Raw genomic sequence first — 26,969 nt, 5'->3', positions numbered from 1 at the left:
AAAACCATTAAAAATCAGTTCCCAGTGGCTTATTTTATTTTTCGAAGTTTTTTTCAAAATTTTACCCATCACGCAATATCCCTAAAAAAAGCTTCAAAGTGCCTGATTTTAACCATCGTTATATACACCCGTCCATTTTCCTGTGATGTCACAAAGTGATGCCAATACAAACAAATATGGCGGATAGAACAGCAAGGTATAGCGACATTAGCTCGGATTCAGACTCGGATTTCAGCGGCTTAAGCGATTCAACAGATTACGCATGTATTGAAACGGATGGTTGTAGTGTGGAGGCAGGTAGCGAAAACGAAATTGAAGAAGAAACTGAAGCTATTGAGCCATATCGGTTTGAACCGTATGCAACCGAAACCGACGAAAACGACACGACAGCCAGCGACACGGGAGAAAGGGAGGACGAATTCGGCGATCGCCTTCCAACCAACGATTGCTATGTGTTTGTTTGGCATTAAAGGAAACTAACAACTATGAACTAGGTTTACAGCATATGAAATACATTTGGCAACAACATGCACTTTGAGAGTGCAGACAGCCCAGTTTTCATCAATTAATATTTTCTGTAGACATACCCTCATCCGCTCTTTTTTCCTGAAAGCTGATCTGTCCAGTTTTGGAGTTGATGTCAGCAGGCCAGGGAAGCTAGGGTCGATATTCTTCTATGCCATCTCTGTCGTAGCATAGCTTTCGTCGGTAAAGTGTGCGGAACAAACGTCCAATTTCTTGCCACTTTCGCATCTTTGGGCCACTGGTGCAACTTGAATCTGTCCCTGTTCGTGTTGTTACACCCTCCGACAACACACCGACGAGGCATGATGTCTCCAAGGTACGGAAAACAGTCGAAAAAACGGAAAATAACAGAGCTGATTTGACTCGGTGTTTGTAATGTGTTTGAGAAAATGGCGGATTGCTTCCCGATGTGACGTCACGTTGTGACGTCATCGCTCTGAGAGCGAATAATAGAAAGGCGTTTAATTCGCCAAAATTCACCCATTTAGAGTTCGGAAATCGGTTAAAAAAATATATGGTCTTTTTTCTGCAACATCAAGGTATATATTGACGCTTATATAGGTCTAGTGATAATGTTCCCCTTTAAAAGTACTCACTCATTCCTGATCCCATTTCTAAAATGTTTTTTCCATTGAAATCGGCCCATAACTTTTTGGAGTTATGTTGCTAACTACCTAACTACCAAACTAACTAATGGACAGATAAACCCCATTAATCACATAACCTCCTGGTGAAGGTAATAATGAAACTGGTCTGAACAAAAACTACTTTTAAACTTACATTTAATTAGTTAACCTTTTGAAGTAAACAATGCAGTCAATCTATTCCTCTAACTCACGATGAGACCCCTGCACCTATCAAGTATTTTGACTCACTCCTTACATACAAACGTCTCCATCTCTTGCAGCTTTAATGATGACTTCTCTCGATTGCATGTTTCTTTCCACAGACGTTCAACTGGATTTAAATCAGGGCTCAAAGAAGAACACTTCAGAAAAATTCCAATGTTTGACCCTGAGTCATTCCTGAGTTTTGTGCCTCATTGTACTGTTAGAGGGCCCACAATCTGCGACTAAGACCAAGCTTTCGGACATTGGCCAACACATTCAGTTGCAGAATGATGTTATGGTCTTGAGAGTTATTGTACCCTGCACACATTAAAGAATGTTGAATGCAGAAAAGCGACGTCAGAAGATAAGCACGTCTGCTCCATGTTCCACAGTAGGTATGCCTAAAGATTGCCGATTGGCAGTCAAAGTACCTACAGTGGAACCTCGGTTTACAAACCCATCTATTTGCAAACTTTTCAATTTATAAACTTTCACATGAGCTACGTGTATGAACCATGTCTCTGTGTACGAACGCTTCATTCAGTCATTTTCTGTCCCGCCTGCAGGAAAAAAGCAGGGCACAGCATTTTTGAGTAGGCGGAGCCCTCCACGTCACTTAATGTGCACTACAAGTACTGTTTTAAGGGCATTCAGTCTATCGAAACTGGACTGTTTGGTTTGTCTTAGAAGACGTTCTGCCTCTCATCCCAGTAGGCTTCATCACTTCATGCTCATGGACTTAGATTGGTCAGATCTAGTACTGTACCAGTCAGTTTACAGCGCCTGTGCCTGTTCTAAAAAGTTTTGCTAACTCGATATTTTCTAAATAAACTGAAACTGAAGTGATTACCAAAAAGACAACTGACCAGCGTGGAAAAAATGAGGTAATCACTGTGGAGTTAAAAAATTAAAAATATTTGCGAGGAGTACCATAATGGTGCTCACAAGTATGGAAGAATCGACGAAGCAGGCTTTGTACCACAGCAAGTTTAACTGTGATGAGACTGGACTTTTCTGTAAGAAAATGCCAAATCAGACTTATTTTCCAGTGGAGGAAAAGAGCTATCGCTTGTCCAGCGACGTCTTTTCCAAAGCACACACACACACTGCCTTTCCCCCTTGGTTCTCTCCCTCTGTCTGCTCTTTTCTCGTCAGCTCCTCTTTTGCGATGTTAATGCCAGTGGATTTTACTTTTTGAAATGCTTATAATTACAGCAATATGGTTGTGGATGTTAGGGATTTTTGAGATTTCTGATCGTTTGTGAGGGCACCAAAGATCCATCCCATCCTTATGCATGTTTGATATACAGTACTGTATAGCACTTTATATTGTGTTCAAAGTGTACAAACTTTAACTTAAAAAATTGCTAATGTATACTGAAATTATATTTTGTACAGTGAAATTTGCTTCACTAAAACTGTAAATCAAGGTTCCACTGTTACTGTCAAACAAGACAAATCAGCCATGTTCTTTGTTTACGTTTGACCGTAATGCTCAGAGTGTGTGTCTCATAAGATATTTCCGACTGTATCGTTTGTCTCTTCCATGTGATTCGATTGCCTTCAGCATCGTCCGGCCCCTTGCTTCTTCTCAGCAAAACGCAGCCATGTGCACAAGTCCACTCGCACCCAACAGCCGACGGCCATTACGGCTCCACTTCATGGTGGTTCAAGCCAATCTGCACTGACATCTGCATGATGGCCAGGGGTGGAGCGGCCATCTGGCACGCCGGGCACACGTCCAACGGGCCCGTGGACCCCTGGGCTGGTATCTTTGTGGACGGTGCTCTTTGGAAACGGTGGAGTAAATGAGCGTCACTGGGGACATTTTCATGCCGTTAGAGGCGACAGTCGCCCTTGGCGTTCTTATGTCATGAAATAGGGACGGACGCTGCGGCCTTCCTGTGCTATGCTGCCCTCTACTGGCTCACAGTGTGATTTATTTAAGGCTGAAATTGAAGCAACAAGTTTAAGTTTAAAGTTGTTATTGAAAATGCTGTTTTGCACTGATATCTTTGCACCGGAAGGCTAAAGACTGACTGGATGAATTCTATCCTAAATTCTATCCTATTCCATTTTGACTGTACTTGTATCAGAAGGTATAATGCATATATTAAACTGGAAAATAGTCATTACTTATATAATTCATACTTAAAATGCTGTTTTTGCACAGGAAAGCTAAAAATGGGAATCTCTCCTATTCCACTTTTGACTGTACTTGAATGTATATTAGACCTTATTTATATTATTCTGCACCGGAAGGCTAAATACTGACTGGATGAAATCTATCCTACTACATTTTGACTGTACTTGAATCAGAGGGTATAATCCATATATTAAACTGGAAAATAGTCCTTACTTACACAAACCCCGTTTCCATATGAGTTGGGAAATTGTGTTAGATGTAAATATAAACGGAATACAATGATTTGCAAATCCTTTTCAACCCATATTCAATTGAATGCACTACAAAGACAAGATATTTGATATTCAAACTCATAAACTTTATTTTTTTTTTGCAAATAATAATTAACTTAGAATTTCATGGCTGCAACACGTGCCAAAGTAGTTGGGAAAGGGCATGTTCACCACTGTGTTACATGGCCTTTCCTTTTAACAACACTCAATAAATGATTGGGAACTGAGGAAACTAATTGTTGAAGCTTTGAAAGTGGAATTCTTTCCCATTCTTGTTTTATGTAGAGCTTCGGTCGTTCAACTGTCCGGGGTCTCCGCTGTCGTATTTTACGCTTCATAATGCGCCACACATTTTTGATGGGAGACAGGTCTGGACTGCAGGCGGGCCAGGAAAGTACCCGCACTCTTTTTTTACGAAGCCACGCTGTTGTAACACGTGCTGAATGTGGCTTGGCATTGTCTTGCTGAAATAAGCAGGGGCGTCCATGAAAATGACGGCGCTTAGATGGCAGCATATGTTGTTCCAAAACCTGTATCTACCTTTCAGCATTAATGGTGCCTTCACAGATGTGTAAGTTACCCATGCCTTGGGCACTAATGCACCCCCATACCATCACAGATGCTGGCTTTTGAACTTTGCGTTGATAACAGTCTGGATGGTTCACTTCCCCTTTGGTCCGGATGACACGATGTCGAATATTTCCAAAAACAATTTAAAATGTGGACTCGTCAGACCACAGAACACTTTTCCACTTTGCATGAGTCCATCTTAGATGATCTCTGGCCCAGAGAAGTCAGCGGCGTTTCTGGATGTTGTTGATAAATGGCTTTCGCTTTGCATAGTAGAGCTTTAACTTGCACTTACAGATGTAGCGACCAACTGTATTTACTGACAGTGGTTTTCTGAAGTGTTCCTGAGCCCATGTGGTGATATCCTTTAGAGATTGATGTCGGTTTTTGATACAGTGCCGTCTGAGGAAACGAAGGTCACGGTCATTCAATGTTGGTTTCCGGCCATGCCGCTAACGTGGAGTGATTTCTCCAGATTTTCTGAACCTTTTGATGATATTATGGACCGTAGATGTTGAAATCCCTAAATTTCTTGCAATTGCACTTTGAGAAACGTTGTTCTTAAACTGTTTGACTATTTGTTCACGCAGTTGTGGACAAAGGGGTGTACCTCGCCCCATCCTTTCTTGTGAAAGACTGAGCATTTTTTGGGAAGCTGATTTTATACCCAATCATGGCACCCACCTGTTCCCAATTAGCATGCACACCTGTGGGATGTTCCAAATAAGTGTTTGATGAGCATTCCTCAACTTTATCAGTATTTATTGCCACCTTTCCCAACTTCTTTGTCACGTGTTGCTGGCATCAAATTCTAAAGTTAATGATTATTTGCAAAAAAAAAAAAAAGTTTATCAGTTTGAACATCAAATATGTTGTCTTTGTAGCATATTCAACTGAATATGGGTTGAAAATGATTTGCAAATCATTGTATTCCGTTTATATTTACATCTAACACAATTTCCCAACTCGTATGGAAACGGGGTTTGTATAATTCATACTTAAAATGCTGTTTTTTTGCATTGCCGTTTTTGCACCGGAAGGCTAAATACTGACTGGATAAATTCTATCCCGTTCCATTTTGACTGTACTTGAATCAGAGGGTATAATGCATATATTAAACTAGAAAATAGTCATTACTTATATAATTCATACTTAAAATGCTGTGTTTGCACCGGAAGGCTAAAAACTGAATCCTCTCCTATTCCATTTTGACTGTACTTGAATGTATACTCGACCGTATTTATATTATTCACATGTAAAAAAAAATGCTACTTGCACTGCTGTCTTTTTGCACCAGAAGAATAGTGATTGGACAATTCTATTCGAGTCCATAGCCCATACTTGCCAACTCTCCCGATTTTCCCGGGAGACTCCCGAATTTCAGTGCCCTTCCCGAAAATCTCCCGGAGCAACCATCCATCCATCCATCCATCTTCTTCCGCTTATCCGAGGTCGGGTCGCGGGGGCAGCAGCCTAAGCAGGGAAACCCAGACTTCCCTCTCCCCAGCCACTTCGTCCAGCTCCTCCCGGGGGATCCCGAGGCGTTCCCAGGCCAGCCGGGAGACATAGTCTTCCCAACGTGTCCTGGGTCTTCCTCGTGGCCTCCTACCGGTCGGACATGCCCTAAACACCTCCTTAGGGAGGCGCTCGGGTGGCATCCTGACCAGATGCCCGAACCACCTCATCTGGCTCCTCTCGATGCGGAGGAGCAGCGGCTTTACTTTGAGCTCCCCCCGGATGACAGAGCTTCTCACCCTATCTCTAAGGGAGAGCCCCGCCACCCGGCGGAGGAAACTCATTTCGGCCGCTTGTACCCGTGATCTTGTCCTTTCGGTCATAACCCAAAGCTCATGACCATAGGTGAGGATGGGAACGTAGATCGACCGGTAAATTGAGAGCTTTGCCTTCCGGCTCAGCTCCTTCTTCACCACAACGGATCGATACAGCGTCCGCATTACTGAAGACGCCGCACCGATCCGCCTGTCGATCTCACCATCCACTCTTCCCTCACTCGTGAACAAGACTCCGAGGTACTTGAACTCCTCCACTTGGGGCAAGATCTCCTCCCCAACCCGGAGATGGCACTCCACCCTTTTCCGGGCGAGAACCATGGACTCGGACTTGGAGGTGCTGATTCTCATCCCAGTCGCTTCACACTCAGCTGCCAACCGATCCAGTGAGAGCTGAAGATCCTGGCCAGATGAAGCCATCAGGACCAAATCATCTGCAAAAAGCAGAGACCTAATCCTGCAGCCACCAAACCGGATCCCCTCAACGCCTTGACTGCGCCTAGAAATTCTGTCCATAAAAGTTATGAACAGAATCGGTGACAAAGGGCAGCCTTGGCGGAGTCCAACCCTCACCGGAAACGTGTCCGACTTACTGCCGGCAATGCGAACCAAGCTCTGACACTGATCATACAGGGAGCGGACCGCCACAATCAGACAGTCCGAAACCCCATACTCTCTGAGCACTCCCCACAGGACTTCCCGAGGGACACGGTCGAATGCCTTCTCCAAGTCCACAAAGCACATGTAGACTGGTTGGGCAAACTCCCATGCACCCTCAAGGACCCTGCCGAGAGTATAGAGCTGGTCCACAGTTCCACGACCAGGACGAAAACCACACTGTTCCTCCTGAATCCGAGGTTCGACTATCCGGCGTAGCCTCCTCTCCAGTACACCTGAATAGACCTTACCGGGAAGGCTGAGGAGTGTGATCCCACGATAGTTAGAACACACCCTCCGGTTCCCCTTTTTAAAGAGAGGAACCACAATTTAAATGTTTTATTAAAATAATTTTCTGATACAAGTGATTTTGCCCTCTTACAATGACAATAACAAAAAACATGTTTTTCATGACCTACGTGCTAGTATTGTATGTCTGGCTGCGGGTCCTGCCTTTAAAAGAAATGTTACCCCTTTCAGAGATTACATTTAGTTCCTGTATCTTTCTGTCTGTAAAATACATCTTTTTATTAGCATTTATGAAATCTAGTGACAATATTTCATGAATAATATCCTTAGATTAACATTCTTAATAAATGGCAGTAAAATAAGCACACATCTGATTGTGGAGTCAGAGTGTTACAACCTGGCATTTACACATTGTGTGGCATTGGGGTTGTCCGACTTTTTGTGTGGCCATAAACGCAGCACCCGGCTAAGTGCCATGAGTGCTTGTGTTGGTGCAGGTGAGCGAGCGAACGGCTTCTGTTGAAACGACGGATGGTAACGTTGGTTTAAGCCTGGTTTGTATGGCAGAAAATTACCAGTTTTTATAGATAAAAGTTTTTTTTACTCATGTTTTTGGTGTGGTTACAAAAAGTTTTGCTCAATAAAGTGATTGGTGGAATTCCTGTCCGTAAAGTGTCTCGACAGACGATAATTGAACTGTGTTGACAAAGATTGTTTTATTCATTGGGGCCACTCTTGTTGTCACCTGTCACTCACAGAGTTGCGTAGCAAAATCATATAGAATAAATTGTAATGTGTTTATTTTGTTTTTAAAGTTCAGATGGGATTTTTGATTTCCTGCGCGGCATTAATTTGCTGTGCGCAGAGGACGCGTGAGCGGTGCGCAATTGCGCAGGCGCGCACCTGCATACAGGTCACACTGAGAGTGGCCGTATAAACAACTTTAACACTGTTACAAATATGCGCCACACTGTGAACCCACAACAAACAAGAATGACAAACACATTTCGGGAGAACATCCGCACCGTAACACAACATAAACACAACATAACAAATACCCAGAATCCCTTGCAGCACTAACTCTTCCGGGACGTTACAATATACACCCCCGCTACCACCAAACCCCCGCCCCATCTCCCGAATTCGGAGGTCTCAAGGTCCCCCCCCTAGGCACCTGCTGCATATGCCACAACAGAAGAAAAAAAAAGAAAAGAGATGGACACTTTTACGGAGCGGAGAAGGGACGCCTCGCCGGTGTCCGGGACCGAGGCCCCTTCCCCCGAGAGGGCCCCACCGGGAGCCGTAGCTGAGGCGATCCGCGAGAAGGGCCCGACGCATGTCCAGGGTCACTACCGCGCCCACCGCACCGACACCCCGCCTCGTCCGCCTTCGCCGCGGCCGGCGTCACGCGCAGCAGGTAAGCAGCTTACCTGCCCGCCACCCCCCGAAATTCACATTTCTATCACAATTATCATACTGTAAACATGGTAAGCTAACTTCATTAAAATTAATAGTCCTGTCAATAGCATGGAATTACAATTCAAATGTAGTTTTTTTGTAAGCCTTTCAAAAGAATTCAAAATATGAAAAATTAATGAAAATTAATTTAAGCCATCAGACACTTTGAAAAGTGGCACATCACATCTCTAATGTAATCATTTGAACTTTTCAACAGAAATAGCACTGCAAAAATATTAAGGACATACTTCTGTATTTTGGTAGTTATGCTGTCAACATTTAACAAGATTTCTTCAACTTGGACTTGAAAGCATAAATAGTATAAACACTTTTAACAGTATGTCGTGCTGTGAAATACAGCCGACAGGATTGCGCACCACACAGGAAGCAAGGCCAAAGTGCATGCAGGTGCAGGAGAAGAAAGGACTTCTTTCATTTAAGGTTTGTGATAAACCATCAAACTCATTCGTTAAAAGGACTCTATAGTAATATAAAGCGAATTTTTCTGGACATTATCATGCAAGAAAAGTTTATTTTTGGGACCGCGATCACCGCGTAATGATTTTTAAAGGTTGCATTACAAACATGTAACTGTCCCATGTGATCAGCCAGTGCGATTGGAAGTCCATGCTCAATTATTGCCTCCGTAAATAAAACTTTGGCATTTATCACATCCAAAGAATCTGTTTGGGCGACGAAAAACGTTGAAAGTTTTCCACTTGTATCGCTAGCAACGGCATTAGACTTGTGTTTTTTTGTCCCAAAGTGGTCTTTTACATCGCTAATTCCTCCGTGTCCGATCGAAAAATCTTGTCTGCACAAGGTGCAATTCGCGTAGTTTTCACCCTTTTTTTTTTTAAATTAAAGAAAAAACGTATTTTTTATCACTGCACCCGTAACCCGGAATAGGTTGATGAAAACCGTACGAATTACGGGAAAACCGGAGTAGTTGGCAGGTGCCTCACTAATGCCTTGCATCGTCTATATTAGATATACCGGGCGGATGGCGGGCGGATGCAGTTCTGATCAAATGTTAGATCGGGTGGATTGCGGATGGTTGACGACTTTCTGATGCGGTTGCGGATGAAATATTTGCCTATCCGCGCATCTCTAGTGCAAACACAAAACACCTTCTTGCCTCCAGATGGAGACACCACAGGGGAGCTTGGGTGGCAGTCGGAAAATTAAAAAGATCTTGGGGGGTTCTCGGATAAATTAAAAACAATGCGGGGACACCGAGAAAGTCACGGATGACAGGAGGAGGGACAGGTGAGGCATTTGAACCGCGTGACAGCGGCCGGAAAAATGTTTAAAAGCAGCATCTTTAATTATACATGAGTGTGTACACACTACACACTGATGATGAAAAGCTTTTTAATCAATAAAATATGACGCCGTGTGTGCATTTGCCAGTCACAAACTCACTTAGCGGGAGAGGGATGAAGAATTATCGTGACGTGATGGAGAGTGAATATAGAGCAGGGGTGCTCATTACGTCGATCGCGAGCTACCGGTCGATCTCGGATGGTGTGTCAGTCGATCACCAGCCAGGCATTAAAAAAATAGTCCTAAAAATGAGCGATCATAAATCTTCACTATGACGTCACTTTCGTCACTTGATTGACATTCACGACACCCGAGGGTCTTCTGAGATGACGCTGGCTGCTGCCAGCTCATTAAAATTACCGACAGGAAGGCGAGAAACACTTTATTTCAACAGACTCTGGCGCCGTACCTGTCGTCAAAACTCCAAAGACCGAGTGCACAGTTGCACAATAAAAGCTCTGCTTCATCCTGCTTGCGCTACCAAAATAAGAGTCTCAGAAAGCTGGCGTGCACAAGCTAGCAAGCTACGGAGTTTGCCAACAATGTATTTCTTGTAAAGTGTATACAAAGGAGTACGGAAGCTGGATAAATAAGATGCCAAAAAGCAACCACTTTCATGTGGTATTGGACAGAAAGGAGGACTTTTTTTCTCCTCCATTCGAAAATGCGGACCTTATCAGCACTACTGTCTGATTCTAATCAATGCAAGTCATCAGAATCAGGTAATACACCAACTTATATTCTTGTCTTCATGAAAGAAAGGAATCTATATGTGTTAAACATGCTTGTGTTATCTTTAAACACCTTTAACTTGTTAACAATATTAACTATATGTGTTAAACATGCTTGTATTATCTTTAAACACCTTTAATTTGTTAACAATATTAACTATATGTGTTAAACATGCTTGTATTATCTTTAAACACCTTTAACTTATTACCAATATTAACTATAAGCGTTAAACATGCTTGTATTATCTTTAAATACCTTTAACTTGTTAACAATATTAACTATGTGTTAAACATTCTTGTATTATCATTAAACACCTTTAATTTATTAACAATATTAACTATATGTGTTAAACATGCTTGCATTATCTTTAAACACCTTTAACTTGTTAACAATATTAACTATATGTATTAAACATACTTGTATTTTCATTAAACACCTTTAACTTATTAACAATATTAACTATATGTGTTAAACATGCTTGCATTATCATTAAACATATTTAACTTGTTAACAAAAACATATGTTTCATAAATAAGTAAATATAAATTATATATATGAATGAGGTAGATCCCCACGACTTGATCAATTGAAAAGTAGCTCGCCTGCAGAAAAAGTGTGAGCACCCCTGATATAGAGGGACAAGGCATGGAACGGGAGGGAGAGGGAGCAACAATGTAAATAATACATGTGAAGGATAAGACATTTATTATTTGTAGGTAATTCATCCCCCCGCGACCCCAAAGGGAAAAAGCGGTAGAAAATGGATGGATGGATGGTAATTCATCCGAAACTTGGCATGGACGTTGATGAGTTTGCCTCAAAGCAAAAAAAATGCCAGGTTTGCAAGTTCGGCAAACCAGCATGGTTGTGGAGAATTACAAGGGTCATTGTTTGTGTATTGTTCTTATCCGTCAGGTCGACACACATGTGCTTACATAGATCATCACAAATGTAAGTATTCAGGGAGGCATTGGGTAAAAGGGTCCGCAAGGCGCACTCTGCGGACCTCTTTTGTTTCAGCAGCATCACATATCAGTTTCTTAAGAGCGCATGTATGCACGGACTGTTTTTGAATTATTTCGAAGTGTGTTAGAGTAATGGATGCCAACTAGTGTGGCTGTGCGATAGTACGTGTGTGTTGACCATACTTGCCAACCCTCACGGATTTTCCGGGAGACTCCCGAAATTCAGCGCCTCTCCCGAAAACCTCCCGGGACAAATTTTCTCCCGAAAATCTCCCGAAATTCAGGTGGAGCTGGAGGCCACGCCCCCTCCAGCTCCATGCGACCTGAGTGACGTGTAGTCAGCCTGTTTAAACGTCTGCTTTCCCACAATATAAACAGCGTGCCTGCCCAATGACGTTATAACTGTAGTACGATCGAGGGCGAGTTCTTGGTTTCTTATGTGGGTTTATTGTTAGGCAGTTTCATTAACGTCCTCCCAGCGCGGCAACAACACACAACAACAGCAGTCACGTTTTCGTCTACCGTAAAGCAGTTCGTCTGCCGTAAACAGCAATGTTGTGACACTCTTAAACAGGACAATACTGCCATCTACTGTACATGCATATGTGACAATAACATCTACGGCTTTTAGAGAGTGCAGTGCACAACTGCGCACACAACAAGGAGACGAAGCAGAATGTATCATCAGAGAGGGTGTTCAGCATGGTTAGAAAAATAGTGACAGAGAATAGAACAAGGATGGACAATTCAACCCTTAACTCAACAATGAGTAGATGAGTGTTATGTGTGTGTGTATATATGTGTAAATAAATGAACACAGAAATTCAAGTATTTCTCTTATATATATACAATACTTGACTTGGTGAATTCTAGCTGTAAATATACTCCTCCCCTCTTAACCACGCCCCTAACCACGACCCTGCCCCAACCACGCCCCCGCCTCCACCCCCACCTCCCGAAATCGGAGGTCCCAAGGTTGGCAAGTATGGTGTTGACCTCACTCCCTTTTAGCTTCTAGCTGGGGCAGGATGAAGTAAGCGGGACAAGGCGGGTTACATAAATAAAAAGGATAAATCGCAAAGGATTAGGGATGGGTATCGACTAGTGTTGTCCCGATACTAATATTTTTGGTACCGGCACCAAAATTATTTCGATACTTTTTGGTCCTTTTCGGTACTTTTCTACATAAAGGGGACCACAAAAAATGGCATTATCGGCTTTATTTTAACACAAAATCTTAGGGTACATTGAACGTATGATTTTTATTGCAAGTTTGTCCTCAAATAAAATAGTGAACATACAAGACAACTTGTAAGCAAACAAAGACTCCTAATTAGTCTGCTGACATATGCAGTAAAATATTGTGTCATTTTCCAGTCTATTATTTCATCAAAATTATCAAGGACAAGTGGTAGAAAATGAATGATGGTACTTTTGAGAGGCGGTATAGTACCGAAAATTCATTAGTATCACGGTACTATACTAATACCGTATAACCCTAGTATCGACTGAATTCTGTCGGTAAAAATGAGTACCATAATACCATATTTCGATAGCTGTGTTGCACGTGACGTCAAACAGGCATATTCACAGCAGACTGCCTCTAAGTAGTTGTAATTTTCCATGTCGACAAAGCAAGCATGCACGATAGAAAGTGATTAAAAGTAAGGCGCCGCTTTTCAAAATGCATGGCGATTTCAACACCTCCAAATTTGTTCATGAAAACTACAACTAAGATGCACGTTACAATCATGTGTGTGTGTGTAATAAGTACAACACTTACAGTATAAATATGGGGTGTTCAAATGTTTGCCAATGAATCAAAGCATGTGGGGGCCATTTTAATATGTTTCATTTTCAAAACCAATACAATATTTAGATTTATTTTTTTTAACCTCCCCTCTAGTTTGGTCCCGTGGACCCGGAAGAATCTCAGTCATAAAAATGTCAAAAATAAGTCATATCTTTTTCTTTTTTTTTACTTAAATCCCTACTGTAGATCAACTTCAGATCTGTCCATATAAAGAGGTTGTTTTTGTTTTTGTCTATGTTTTATGCTCTTTAGTTTAAGAAAACCCTGTTTTTTTGTATGGCGAAAACTAGAGATGTTCGATAATGGCTTTTTTGCCGACATCCGATATTCCAATATTGTCCAACTCTTAATTACCGATTCCAATATCAACCGATACCGATATATACAGTCGTGGAATTAACACATTATTATGCCTAATTTTGTTGTGATGCCCCGCTGGATGCATTAAACAATGTAACAAGGTTTTCCAAAATAAATCAACTCAAGTTATGGAAAAAAAAATGCCAACATGGCACTGCCATATTTATTATTGAAGTCACAAAGTGCATTATATTTTTTAACATGCCTCAAAACAGCAGCTTGGAATTTGGGACATGCTCTCCCGAGGAGGGTGAGGTGGGCGGGGTTGGGGAGGCGGGGTTGGGGTGGGTAACGGGGGGTGTCCCAAAAGAGTTAGTGCTGCAAGGGGTTCCAGGTATTTGTTCTGTTGTGTTTATGTTCCATGAAATGCTCAGTAATTCACAAACAAGGATGGGGCGAGGGTCACCACTTTGCGCACAAATGCGTTTATGACCAACATTTCTCAACGAGCTATTGCACGGAATTTCGGGATTTCACCATCTACGGTTCGTAATATCATCAAAAGGTTCAGAGAATCTGGAGAAATCGCTGCACGTAAGCGGCTAAGCCCGTGACCTTCGATCCCTCAAAAACTGGGGATGTCGTGTCCTCCGGAACAAAGAGGAAAAGAACCATCCGGATTGTTATAGGAGCAAAATTGAAAAGCCAGCATCTGTGATGGTATGGGGGTGTATTAGTGCCAAAGGCATTGGTAACTTACACATCTGTGAAGGCACCTTTAATGCAGTACAGGTTTTGGAGCAACACATGTTACCATCTAAGCAATGTTATCATGGACGCCGCTGCTTATTTCAGCAAGACAATGCCAAGCCACGTGTTACAACAGCGTGGCTTCATAGTAAAAGAGTGCGGGTACTAGACTGGCCTGCCTGTAGTCCAGACCTGTCTCCCATTGAAAATGTGTGGCACATTATGTAGCGTAAAATACCACAATGGAGACCCCGGATTGTTGAACAACTTAAGCTGTACATCAAGCAAGAATGGGAAAGAATTCCACCTGAAAAGCTTCAAAAATTGGTCTCCTCAGTTCCCAAACGTTTACTGAGTGTTGTTAAAAGGAAAGGCCATGTAACACAGTGGTAAAAATGCCCCTGTGCCAACTTTTTTGCAACGTGTTTCTGCCATTAAATTCTAAGTCAATGATTATTTTCCCAAAAAAAAATGAAGTTTCTCAGTTGGAACATTAAATATCTTGTCTTTGCAGTCTATTCAATTGAATATAAGTTGAAAAGGATTTGCAAATCATTGTATTCTGTTTTTATTTACGTGCCAACTTCACTGGTTTTGGGTTTTGTACATCAACACACACAAAAGTACCAATACCGATTCCCAGGTACCGGGAATTGGTACCATATGGGTTTAAATGTGGAAAGTACACATCCTTACAAAGGACAGAATATGTTATACCACATTGACTCAGGAAGAAAAGGGGTCGGGTCAAATAACTTAACATTAATCTCAAACAGAGTCAACAGCATCTGGCTCACAAGAATAAAAATAACACATCCATAAATGAAACAGCAAAACCAAATAATTTTACCTTTAAGTGTCTTCTGCAGACACGCTAGCCAACCTTAAGGTCAAGTGAACAGCTGGCCCAAATCTGGTAAATCTCAGACAGCTTCTACGCACCCAGCGGGGCGGGGGGCGTATATTGTACAGTCACAACGCATCAAATCATAGGCGGAGTGACAAATTGACTCCCAGCATGTGCCGCATGTCCAAACACTCCACCAGGAGGAGGGAGTGTCAGTGGGAACAAGATTAACGTACCACCCAAGATGCAAGGCACATTGCTACATTGGAAAAATGACAGTAGGTGACGCAGCGCCAGTACCAAGAAATGGACAACACTTACCTGGGAGCGTCAAAGCTATCGTAGGAACCCACAGTGTAATGGCGGAACAAACGCTTGGCCCGCTCGCCACGGCTCTCTGGAACAAACACACGGCGTCGCACGGTTCATGTGTCAGCAACTACACAGCCACCGCAAAACGTCGAACCTGATCGGCTGTCCTGACTTCGAAGCAGCACTTCCTCCACACAGTCTGAGGGGAACCAGCCGGTGCGGCCGCGGACCGTCCCCTCCCAGTAGCCGCCTTCGCCAACGCTCAACACTACAAGAGAGGGTGGTGGTAGAAGGAAGCAAGAGGAGGTCATCATGTCAACAAGTGCCTCAAAAACCAACAAAAACATACAAACACACGCATACGCGCTACAACAGGGGTGTCCAAAGTGCGGCCCGGGAGCCATTTTTTATTCATTGTAAGAACAATTTCATTATAAAAGAGATATATTACACATCATCATCTGCTATTTGCAGATGATGTGGTCCTGATGGCTTCCTCCGGCCAAGATTTTCAGCTCTCACTGGATCGGTTCGCAGCCGAGTGTGAAGCGACTGGGATGGGAATCAGCACCTCCAAGTCCGAGTCCATGGTTCTCTCCCGGAAAAGGGTGGAGTGCCATCTCCGGGTTGGGGAGGAGATCTTGCCCCAAGTGGAGGAGTTCAAGTACCTCGGAGTCTTGTTCACGAGTGGGGGAGGAGTTGATCGTGAGATCGACAGGCGGATCGGTGCGGCGTCTTCAGTAATGCGGACGCTGTATCGATCCGTTGTGGTGAAGAAGGAGCTGAGCCGGAAGGCAAAGCTCTCGATTTACCGGTCGATCTACGTTCCCATCCTCACCTATGGTCAAGAGCTTTGGGTCATGACCGAAAGGACAAGATCACGGGTACAAGCGGCCGAAATGAGTTTCCTCCGCCGAGTGGCGGGGCTCTCCCTTAGAGATAGGGTGAGAAGCTCTGTCATTCGGAGGGAGCTCAAAGTAAAGCCGCTGCTCCTCCACATCGAGAGGAGCCAGATGAGGTGGCTCGGGCATCTGGTCAGGATGCCACCCGAACGCCTCCCTAGGAAGGTGTTTCGGGCACGTCCGACCGGTAGGAGGCCACGGGGAAGACCCAGGACACGCTGGGAAGACTATCTCTCCCGGCTGGCCTGGGAACGCCTCGGGATCCCCCGGGAGGAGCTGGACGAAGTGGCTGGGGAGAGGGAAGTCTGGGCTTCCCTGCTTAAGCTGCTGCCCCCGCGACCCGACCTCGGATAAGCGGAAGAAGATGGATGGATGGATGGATATATTACACAAAGTGGTGTTTATACGCCCCGCTGCTCATATGATCCTGTTTTATTTTTCATTTATTTTCATTTTTTATTTATCTCCTTCATGTCAAGATTTGGTCCTTGGTGTTTGATTTTCCGGAAGGCTCGGGCGAGACGGGAATGTGAGTACATGATTTATTAAATATTATCAAAAAAAAGAGCAAACGAAAAGCGCGCACAATGGCGGAGGTAAAAAACTTGGCTAATGAAAACAAAACTTGCACATAGGCAGAAACTGTGAACAATGAAACAAAAACTTACTTGGCATGGGACTGTGAACATGGCATTATACAGAGTGACGATAAAGAGTGTGCAGAGCATAAATGCGATGTCGCCAGGCTGACCAACAGAAAAAGAAAAGCTTAAATAACAGACATGATTAACAAAAACAGGTGCGTGGCTCAAAACGTGAAACAGGTGCGTGACGTGACAGGTGAAAACTAATGGGTTGCTATGGAAACAAAACAAGAGAGTGAACAACCAGAAACTAAAGAGTCCAATAACTAAACAAAACAAAACCTGACTAAAACAAAACATGATTACACAGACATGACACTTCATTGATGTGCATCTTTGATCAATAGACAATTAAACCTCAGCAACTAAACACACATTTACACACCAATGCCTGAGAAGGAACAGGATGAAGAAAATCTTATATTTGCCTGCCCCCTTTTACATAATACGTAGTCTTACTTAATGGATAGCATACAAACCAAACAAATACATCCAAATATAATGAAAACAAACAAAAAACACAAGAAGTGCAAAACTTCATGAAGTACAAACCGAACAAAAAAAAGTAATACACACCTCACGGGGTGATACAAAACAAATACAAAACCAGACAAAAAATAAGTAAAATAATAAATATAAAGCAAAATGTAAACACTTATGGCTGTCCATATGATCTTATTGTTCTGTCTTTATATATTTTTTTCAACCGGAATATATTTGTACAATCTTGTATCTCATTGTAAAGAGAATTCCATAGTTTAACCCCCACCACTGATATACACATTTGTTTTAAAGTTGTCCTTGAATACTGATGTTTGAAATGACCTTTTCTTCTATGCTCTTCATTCTCAGAAGTGATGACAAACAGTTTTGTAAATTTGCTGGTAATGTTTTACTTTTAGCCTTAAACATAACACAATGTCTGTAACTTTCCGAATTATGAGCACTAATATTTCAACCTTCTTAACCTTTTTGACGTCGGGGCCCAACTTTTCAAATATTAACACTGAATTAGTCACTTAGAGTAGGGATGTCCCGATCCAGGTTTTTGCACTTCCGATCCGATACCGATATTGTTTTTACACTTCCGATCCGATACCGATACTGACCGATACTGGCCAATCCGAGTATGTATTGAAGTTTAAAGTTATTTAGCCTACTTAGTTGTCAGAATCATGTTGAAAAGGGTTTTAGTACTCTTGATAACAACGAGCCAGCTGAATTAGGGGAGTTTGAATAATACACAATGGTTGGTAACAAGAAACTGACCTGTTTAATCAAGGATAAACACAAAATAGACAAAATTATACATGACAAACAGAAATGGCATCATTGAACTAGGGCTGAGCGATATGGCCTTTTTTTAATATTGCGATATGTTTAGTCCATGTCAGGATACACCATATATATGTGGATATTTTGCCTTAGCCTTGAATGAACACTTGATGCATATAATCACAGCAGTATGATGATTCTATGTGTCTACATTAAAACATTCTTCTTCATACTGCATTAATATATGCTACTTTTAAACTTTCATGCAGAGAAGGAAATCACAACAAAAAAAATCACAAATTTTTTCATACGGTGTTGATCTGGAAATGTTTGCCTCGGCATTTTGATGGTGTGGACGTGTGGCACCGAATGGAGATAAGCGTCTCGACAGACGTTACAATATTTGAACAATGATGACGAAAACTGTTTTCTCTGTCGTGTCCGTGTGTCGAAAATTGTTATGCGCTTATTTTTTTATTTGATTTTGTGCGTGGCATAGATTTGCCGTGCGCAATTGCACAAGCGCGCACCTTAGAGGGAGCGTTGCTAGCACGGCTGCGCTAGCATTACAGCTAACGTTAGCCATGTTACCTCTCTGCTCGGGGAGGGCGTATACGTATGTGACGTATGACGTGACAGTATGTGACGTGTGTAAGAAGGTGCGCTTGCTGTCTGTGAGAGGGAGACACAGGAAAGAGTGAGAAGAGCCTGTCGTGTAATGCCAGCAGCTAAAAGCAACTGCGTGAGAATCCACAGACCTGTGGATGTGTTGAAGGTGCGCTGGAAAATGCGGAACGGAAATAAGGGAGCAGCAGAAAAGTGGATTGTATTATTTAGATAGGTGCGTTGGAAAACACGGACCGGAGTTTTTTTAAAAACTGGATCTGGATCGGCATTTTCCCATGCCTTGCCGATACGCATTTTTTGGCAAATATCGGCGGCCGATCCGATCCAAATATCGGATCGGGACATCCCTAACTTAGAGTTTAAAACCTTGACAAATAATATGGACCCATGTGTTAATCACAAAGATTCTTATTTAACTTTAGGCTGAGGTCAGGCGGATTAGAAAAAAACAATACTAACTCAATATACCGCACAAGACTTAACTGACAAAAAATAAATGTACATCCAATTATGTTTTGCTAAAATCAAATAAATTAAATTAAAAGTCAATGTTTCTTAACTGAACTGTGAATAAAATTAAAGTGCAAATTCAAATACAGGTTCAGTAGTCCTAATTTTTGCGCTCAAAGCATATCTCTATGACTTTAGCTCCAGACTTCTTCTGTTTGTTGGAAATTGTCACTACTGCCACAAGTGGTGGAAAAGTGTATTACAACTTAGTACCTCTGCGGCCCATACGGACCACAGCTAAGAAACAGATATTTTTGGGGGGCTCTATAGAGCAGTGTTTTTCAATCACTGTGCCGCGGCACACTAGTGTACCGTGAGATACAGTCTGGTGTGCTGTGGGAGATATTGTAATTTCACCTAATTGGGTTAAAAATATTTTTTGCAAACCAGTAATTATAATCTGCAAGTAATGTGCTGTTGTTGAGTGTCTGTGCTGTCTAGAGATCGGCAGAGTAACTGTGTAATTCTCTTCCATATTAGTAGGTGGCAGCCGGTAGCTAATTGCTTTGTAGATGTCGGAAACAGCTGGAGGCAGCGTGCAGGTAAAAGGGTATCTAATGCTTAAACCAAAAATAAACAAAAAGGTGAGTGCCCCTAAGAAAAGGCATTGAAGCTTAGGTAAGGCTATGCAGAACGAAACTAAAACTGAACTGGCTACAAAGTAAACAAAAACAGAATGCTGGACGACAGCAAAGACTTACTGTGGAGCAAAGACGGCGTCCAAAATGTACATCCGAACATGACAATCAACAACATTCCCACAAAGAATAAAAACAACTGAAATATTGATTGCTAAAACAAAGTAAAGTACCAATGATTGTCACACACACACTAGGTGTGGTGAAATTTGTCCTCTGCATTTGACCCATCCCCTTGTTCACCCCCTGGGAGGTGAGGGGAGCAGTGGGCAGCAGCGGTCCCACGCCCGGGAAACATTTTTGGTGAACCCTTGATGCTGAGTGTCCAAGAAGGGAGGTAATGGGTGCCATTTTTATAGTCTTTGGTATGACTCGGCCGGGGTTTGAACTCACAACCTACCGAATTCAGGGCGGACACTCTAACCACTAGTCCACTGAGTAGGTAGTAGATGCGGGAAATATCGCTCAAAGAAAGACATGAAACTTCTACAGGAAAATACCAAAAAAAAGAGAAAATGCCACCAAAATAGGAGCGCAAGACAAGAACTAAAACACTGCACACAGGAAAACAGCAAAAAACTCAAAATAAGTCAGGGTGTGATGTGACAAGTCGTGACAGTACACCTACTTTGAGACAAGAGCTATATTGATGCATGCTTGGTTATGGTTTAAAGTCATATCCAACAATTGCGACAACAACTTTTTACTGTCAACTGAGTTTTGTATTTTAATGATTTCTGCTGGTTGCAAAAAATGTGCCTTGGCTCAAAAAAGGCTGAAAAACACTGCTATAGAGGGCGCTCGCGGCCCAATGGTTAAGAAACACTGCTGTTGACCACAAGGAATTGTTTTAAATTTACAAAAAAAAAATCCTAATATGACGTTTGTGTCAAAACTTGGTCCTGGGTGTTAGCTTTTCCGGGATGCAACGGAAAGTTGGCTTGGGCGAGACGGGAATTAAGGTACATGATTTATTTAATATATAAAAAAAAGTACAAATGAAAAGCACGCACAGTGGCGGAAACTATGAACAATTAAACAAAACATTAACTGTGGCTTGATAAACAAAAACTTACTTGGCATGGAACCGGCATGAAAAAAGAGCAGCAAGGATCATAAGGGTGTGGAGAGTGTGCAGAAGCATATATGGGGAGGTCGTCCGAACGACAAACTGAAAAGAATGAACTTAAATACTATGGACATGATTAGTGAAAGCAGGTGCGTGACTCAAAACGTGAAACAGGTGCGTGACGTGACAGGTGAAAACTAATGGTTGCTATGGTGACAAAACAAAAGTGCACAAAAAGTCCAAAACCCAAAACGAACATGACCAAAACAAAAACATGATCACACAGACATGACAGTTTGTAATTCTTCTATTGAATAAATGTGGTCAGGTGCACAGAGTGAACCCTCTTCCGCCCTCTTCGAAAGCAAGAGACGGAGAAAACAAACACACGGACATGGCAATTTATTGATGCTGGCAAAGCTATCGAGTTCATTTCCGTTTATCGTTCTATTAATTGATTTATTGCCTATTGGCCCCGGATCGAGTGTCACCCTCGCCCTCCTTCAATCTTTCAGTGTGCGGCCCTCGCTGAGAACAGTTTGGACATCCCTGCTCTACAGCAAAGACAACGACGACACCAGCAGACGTCAGACACACATGCAAAGCTACACACACACATACTCACCGAGACATACATACCTGGCGACACCTTAGACTCACTCACAAACACACACATATTCATACCTGCAGACATTGAATACAAACACACACAGAGACCTTACACTCGTGTTAGGACAAGAGCACGCTACAACGTGAAGACGCATCAGGACGTGGACACTTTATTACCGTTACCACCTCTTCCTGGTCACGGTCGTGTTTTTGGCTCCCAGTTCGACTCGAGACTTTAGTGTAACTGGGACGGCGGAGCAGCTAAGCCGTGCACAACTTACTTCATCAGTTTGCTAAATGGTGCCATAAAAGTTCTAATTAAATCCTGGCGCTGAAACGGTCCCCCGAGCTCAGCAGCGTCCGCGTCGTGAGAAGCAATTTGTCGCAGAGTGTCGTATCGACATCTTTAGTTTATAGACGCATTGCTGAGCTCATGGCGCTTGTTTGGTTCATCACTCGGGCCTCCGAACGCACTCACCTTTGACCCGGTCCCCCTTGCTGAAGCCGATTTCTCGCTCTCCCTGGGCTGAGTGCGATCTGGTGGCCACGAAGACGCGTCCGGGCACGGCGCTGTAGAGGCGTCGCCGCTGGCCTGCTGTTTGAGTGGCGGTGCCGGCAGGAGCGGGCCTGAGTGGACCATTTAAGACGCATAAAAGTCAAAACTTCTTGGTGACCCAGTTACTGTAACCATGTCAAAAAATGTTGCCATTATAACTAGGGATGTTCCGATCAGGTTTGTATGCTGCCGATTCTGATACCAATCATCCGATCACCTGTATTAACTGTAAATTTTTACAGTTAATACAGGTTTACTTTCTAGGCAACAGTTAGAGACAGTAATCCATGCCTTTACTACATCTCGGCTGGATTACTGTAACTCTTTATATTTTGGAATTAGTCAGTCCTCCCTCTCACGTCTGCAGCTGGTCCAAAATGCAGCTGCCCGACTTTTAACTAACACAAGAAAAAGAGAGCACATTACTCCTGTTTTAGCCTCCCTCCACTGGCTGCCTGTGTCTTTTAGAGTCCATTTTAAGATTATCTTACTCGTTTTTAAATCCTTACGTGGTCTTGCCCCACCTTACCTCTCTGAGCTGCTCCATCTGTATGCCCCCACCCGGTCCCTCAGGTCAGCTGATCAGCTGATCCTGGAGGTACCCAAAACAAAGCGCAAGCTCAGAGGGGACAGAGCTTTCTCTGTTGCGGGTCCCAAACTCTGAAACGATCTCCCTCTCCATGTGAGACAGGCCCCTTCTTTGGCTATTTTCAAGACCCTTCTTAAAACCCATTTTTATTCACTGGCTTTTAACCCAGCATGAGACTTTGAACTGTTTTTAGCTTTTAACTTTTTGAACTGTTTTTAACTTTTAAACTGTTTTTATCTAACAAACTGTTCTTAGGGTAATTTATATTTGATTTTTAATTGTGTATTTTTATTTCTGTTTTAAATGTTATTTTTTAGTCTGTCCTTTGCCTCTATTTCTTTGTGGTGTACAGCCCTTTGTTTTTCAACTGTGCTTGTTTTTAAAGGGCTTTATAAATAAAGTTGGTATGGTATGGTATGGTATGGTAAATACTTTAATGTATTTATGGTGAGTGCTATTGACAGTGGAACAATATCAACACAATATTTAAACTAATTCCTTATTCTTTTATTTCATACTGATCAAAACAAATTTAATAATACACAACAACTAAGGGTGAACAAAAAAAAAATCAATTCACATCCAGATGGCGATAGTTATTTAAAATCGATTATATTTCATAAGTGATTTTTTTAATAAAAATAAATTTTTCGAAATACGTTTTCAGGGCATCTCTATCGCTTTTCCAATCTGTAACCTGCTTTGGAAAAAGTACATTATAATTTCAGTTCAGTTCAGTTTCAGTTTATTTGGAACATGCATACGATACAATGTAATGCATCACACAATTCCAGTTGTTTCTTTACAGCACGTCCGAAAAGGAGTAGGAAGAAGCAGAGCTTATTTAATCCTACCCCTTTTCATACCATAGCAATGTTATCCAATTTCCTTGTTCTCTGCAACAGAACAGTGAACACATAAATAATAAATAATACCATACTAAGCATACAAATATTAAATACATAAACAATCTTTGTCTCAATAAAAAAGGGGTTCAAGATGTTCATCATAATTCTTGTTCTATGTACTTTGTGAACACTTGTAGTTTGAACAGTCTCTTAAACTGAATCATATTGGTGCTTTGTTTGATATCTTTGGTTAATCCGTTCCATAATTTAATTCCACATACTGATATGCTAAAGGTTTTAAGTGTTGTACAAGCATACAAATGTTTTAAAATAGATTTTCCTCTAAGGTTATATTTCTCTTTTTTTGTTGAAGAATTGTTGTACATTCTTGGGTAGCAGGTTAGAGTTTGCTTTGTACATCATTTTAACTGTTTGCAAATGCACCAAATTGTTGAATTTCAATAATTGTGATTTATTAAATAAAGGGTTTGTATCTTCTCTAAATCCATCATTATGTATTATTCTAATTGATCTATTTTGTAACACAGTTAGTGAATGAAGCTCACATTTGTAGTTGTTTCCCCATATTTCTACACAATAACTCAGATATGGTATGGTAGAGAATATGAAGTGATTTTTGGTCTAGAACATGTTTTGCTTTATTCATTATTGACGTGTTTCTTGCTACTTTATGTTGTATATTTTTTGACATGAGATTTCCAATTCATTTTATAATTTATTATTGATTATTATACCAAATAATACATTTTGAGAATCGGTTTGATCAGGAATCATGTTAAATTGAGAATCAATTTTGAATCAAATCGTAACCACAGGAATCGGATTGAATCATTAGATGCCCGAAGATTACCATCCCTAATAATAACTAAACAAAAGTAAAAACAACTATCTACTACTCATTTAAACCATTTGGTTTTGCCCTCAAAAATCATTTTGTGTCCAGGGACTTAGTCCCCGAGTTTGTAAACAATAACAAAAACAAAAACGATTTTGTAGAAAAAAATAAAAAATCGATCTAGTCAATCTAGTATTGATCATATATTGATACAACACTTGGTATCGACACCGAGGATTTATGTATCAATCTGCCCTTGTCTTATGTGTACACTTAGCAGCTACACACCAACAGACATTGTTAAATAATCCACTCTCTAACTCTTAATAATCTACGTACTAAGTAACGGCTTACTTTATGCTGTAACACGCTTCCATCTACACCTTTTAAACTTTACTAAGTGCCTACTTCTTCTAGTGTTTCAAGCTAGCTTAGCGATTAGCATGCCTGCTCCTGGCTTGATCTTACTCGGTGTGTAACATGTTTAGCCTCATCCTCCAGTGATAAAATTACTTGATAACGATACTTAAAATATTCAGAAATTCAGTTTATTTGCCACAATAGAGATGATGATTACCGTATTTTTCGGAGTATAAGTCGCACCGGAGTATAAGTCGCACCTGCCGGAAATGCATAATAAAGAAGGAAAAAAACATTATGCAACTTTCATAAACTATGAAAAAAACTGCGACTTATAGTCCGAAAAATACGGTATTCATTTAGGGGGAGCGTCTCCACACTGTGTATAAACATACACAGTTAGCTGCAAACCACCTCTGTCTGTCAGCCGAGGGACCAAAAATAAATGAAGTAGTAGCCAGCAGAGGTGGGACCAAGTCATTGTTTTGCAAGTCACAAGTAAGTCTCAAGTCTTTGCCCTCAAGTCCAAGTCAAGTCCCGAGTCAAGACAGGCAAGCCCCGAGTCAAGTCCAAAGTCAAGACTGGAAAGTCTCAAGTCAAGTCCTAAGTCCTGCATTTTGAGTTTCGAGTCCTTTCAAGTCCTTTTAACCACAGACTAATATATTAACACAGATTGTGTATGCTTTTCAAATGCTGTATTTATTTATTAAAACAAGTGCATTTTAAATTGCAGGAAAGAAAATTGTGCTGACATTGCACTTTATAATAGCACTATTAACCAGTCATTTTAAACATTAACTCATTCCTTTACAGAACAAACACATTAAAAAATAAAGTGCAAATGTACTTATTTGTACAAAAGTGTTAACATTGAAAAAACATGACATATATTGTGAACATAACAAAAAAGTTGTACTTTTTATATGTCAGGGCGCTATGCTGCATTGCATTTGCAAAAGACCAAATTAGCCAAGAGTCTGTCAGTCATTTGTGCACGATGGGGGCGTAGTATTTATTTTACCTTTATTTTACTATTTGTGTCTTTTTTTAGGTGGCTAAAATACGCGGTGCTGCTGACCGCCGTCTAACGTTACGTGTGATATATTGACTAACGTAACCCTGTTTAAAAAAAATCACTGAACAAAAAGTATGAATAAGGTAGTGAACTGCAACAGATTCCCGTGTTTGCAATAACGTTATAACGTTAGCAGTGAGTTTACAGCCTCACTGATTTAACTACACAGCAAATAAAAGTCACGTTACTTAGCCAATAAACGTTATCTTACATTCAAAACTTACCGTTCTTTGTGCAACTTCAAATGCCGGACGAAGTTGGAAGTTGTTGCCTCTCCATCAGTAATTTTCGAACCGCATGTGTTGCATACTGCAAACCGTTTTGTGTTGACCACCTCGTAATTTTTATTCCCAAACGAAATTATTTTAGGTATCATTTTTTGTTCACTGGCGTGTGGTTTGGACATGTCTTCTTCGTTGGTTGTCCTGCAATTTGATTGGATGAATGCTGTGTGATGAAAACAAAGTAGATCTAATTTGATTGGCTGTTGTACTGAGCTCAGTGATAGACAAGTACACAATGAAAAACACGGAGCGCTCCCGAATAACTTTTTCATCTTTGGGTTTTGGGGAAAGTAGCAAGTCATGTCAAGTCATGTCAATTCAAAAGGCTCAAGTCCAAGTGAAGTCACAAGTCATTGATGTTAAAGTCTAAGTCGAGTTGCAAGTCTTTTTACATTTTGTCAAGTCGAGTCTAAAGTCATCAAATTCATGACTCGAGTCTGACTCGAGTCCAAGTCATGTGACTCGAGTCCACACCTCTGGTAGCCAGAGGGGATCATTTTTGTGATCGGCATTTAAAAGGCACTAATAGGCAATAGCAGATCATGTACTTTTCAAAATAAAATTGGCCTAAACTGATCGATCAGC

General features: G+C 41.6%; 1 protein-coding gene across 4 annotated transcripts in view; it reads right to left on the bottom strand.

Annotated features, from left to right (window-relative positions):
* The window catches only part of shank1 (SH3 and multiple ankyrin repeat domains 1), a 280,926-nt gene that overhangs the window by 80,297 nt on the left and 173,660 nt on the right, over positions 1 to 26,969 (bottom strand). For all 4 annotated transcript variants that reach the window (XM_061981384.1, XM_061981385.1, XM_061981386.1 and 1 more), the window contains exons 13-15: positions 22,295 to 22,443; positions 15,697 to 15,810; positions 15,552 to 15,627 (exon numbers count right to left, since the gene is read on the bottom strand). In XM_061981384.1, coding sequence (XP_061837368.1) covers positions 15,552 to 15,627; positions 15,697 to 15,810; positions 22,295 to 22,443 — 339 coding nt within the window. The remainder of the gene's footprint in view (positions 1 to 15,551; positions 15,628 to 15,696; positions 15,811 to 22,294; positions 22,444 to 26,969) is intronic.

Source organism: Nerophis lumbriciformis, linkage group LG24 (genome assembly GCF_033978685.3).
Source record: "Nerophis lumbriciformis linkage group LG24, RoL_Nlum_v2.1, whole genome shotgun sequence".
Taxonomy (NCBI): domain Eukaryota; kingdom Metazoa; phylum Chordata; class Actinopteri; order Syngnathiformes; family Syngnathidae; genus Nerophis; species Nerophis lumbriciformis.
This window is presented reverse-complemented; position numbering and strand designations above follow the sequence as displayed.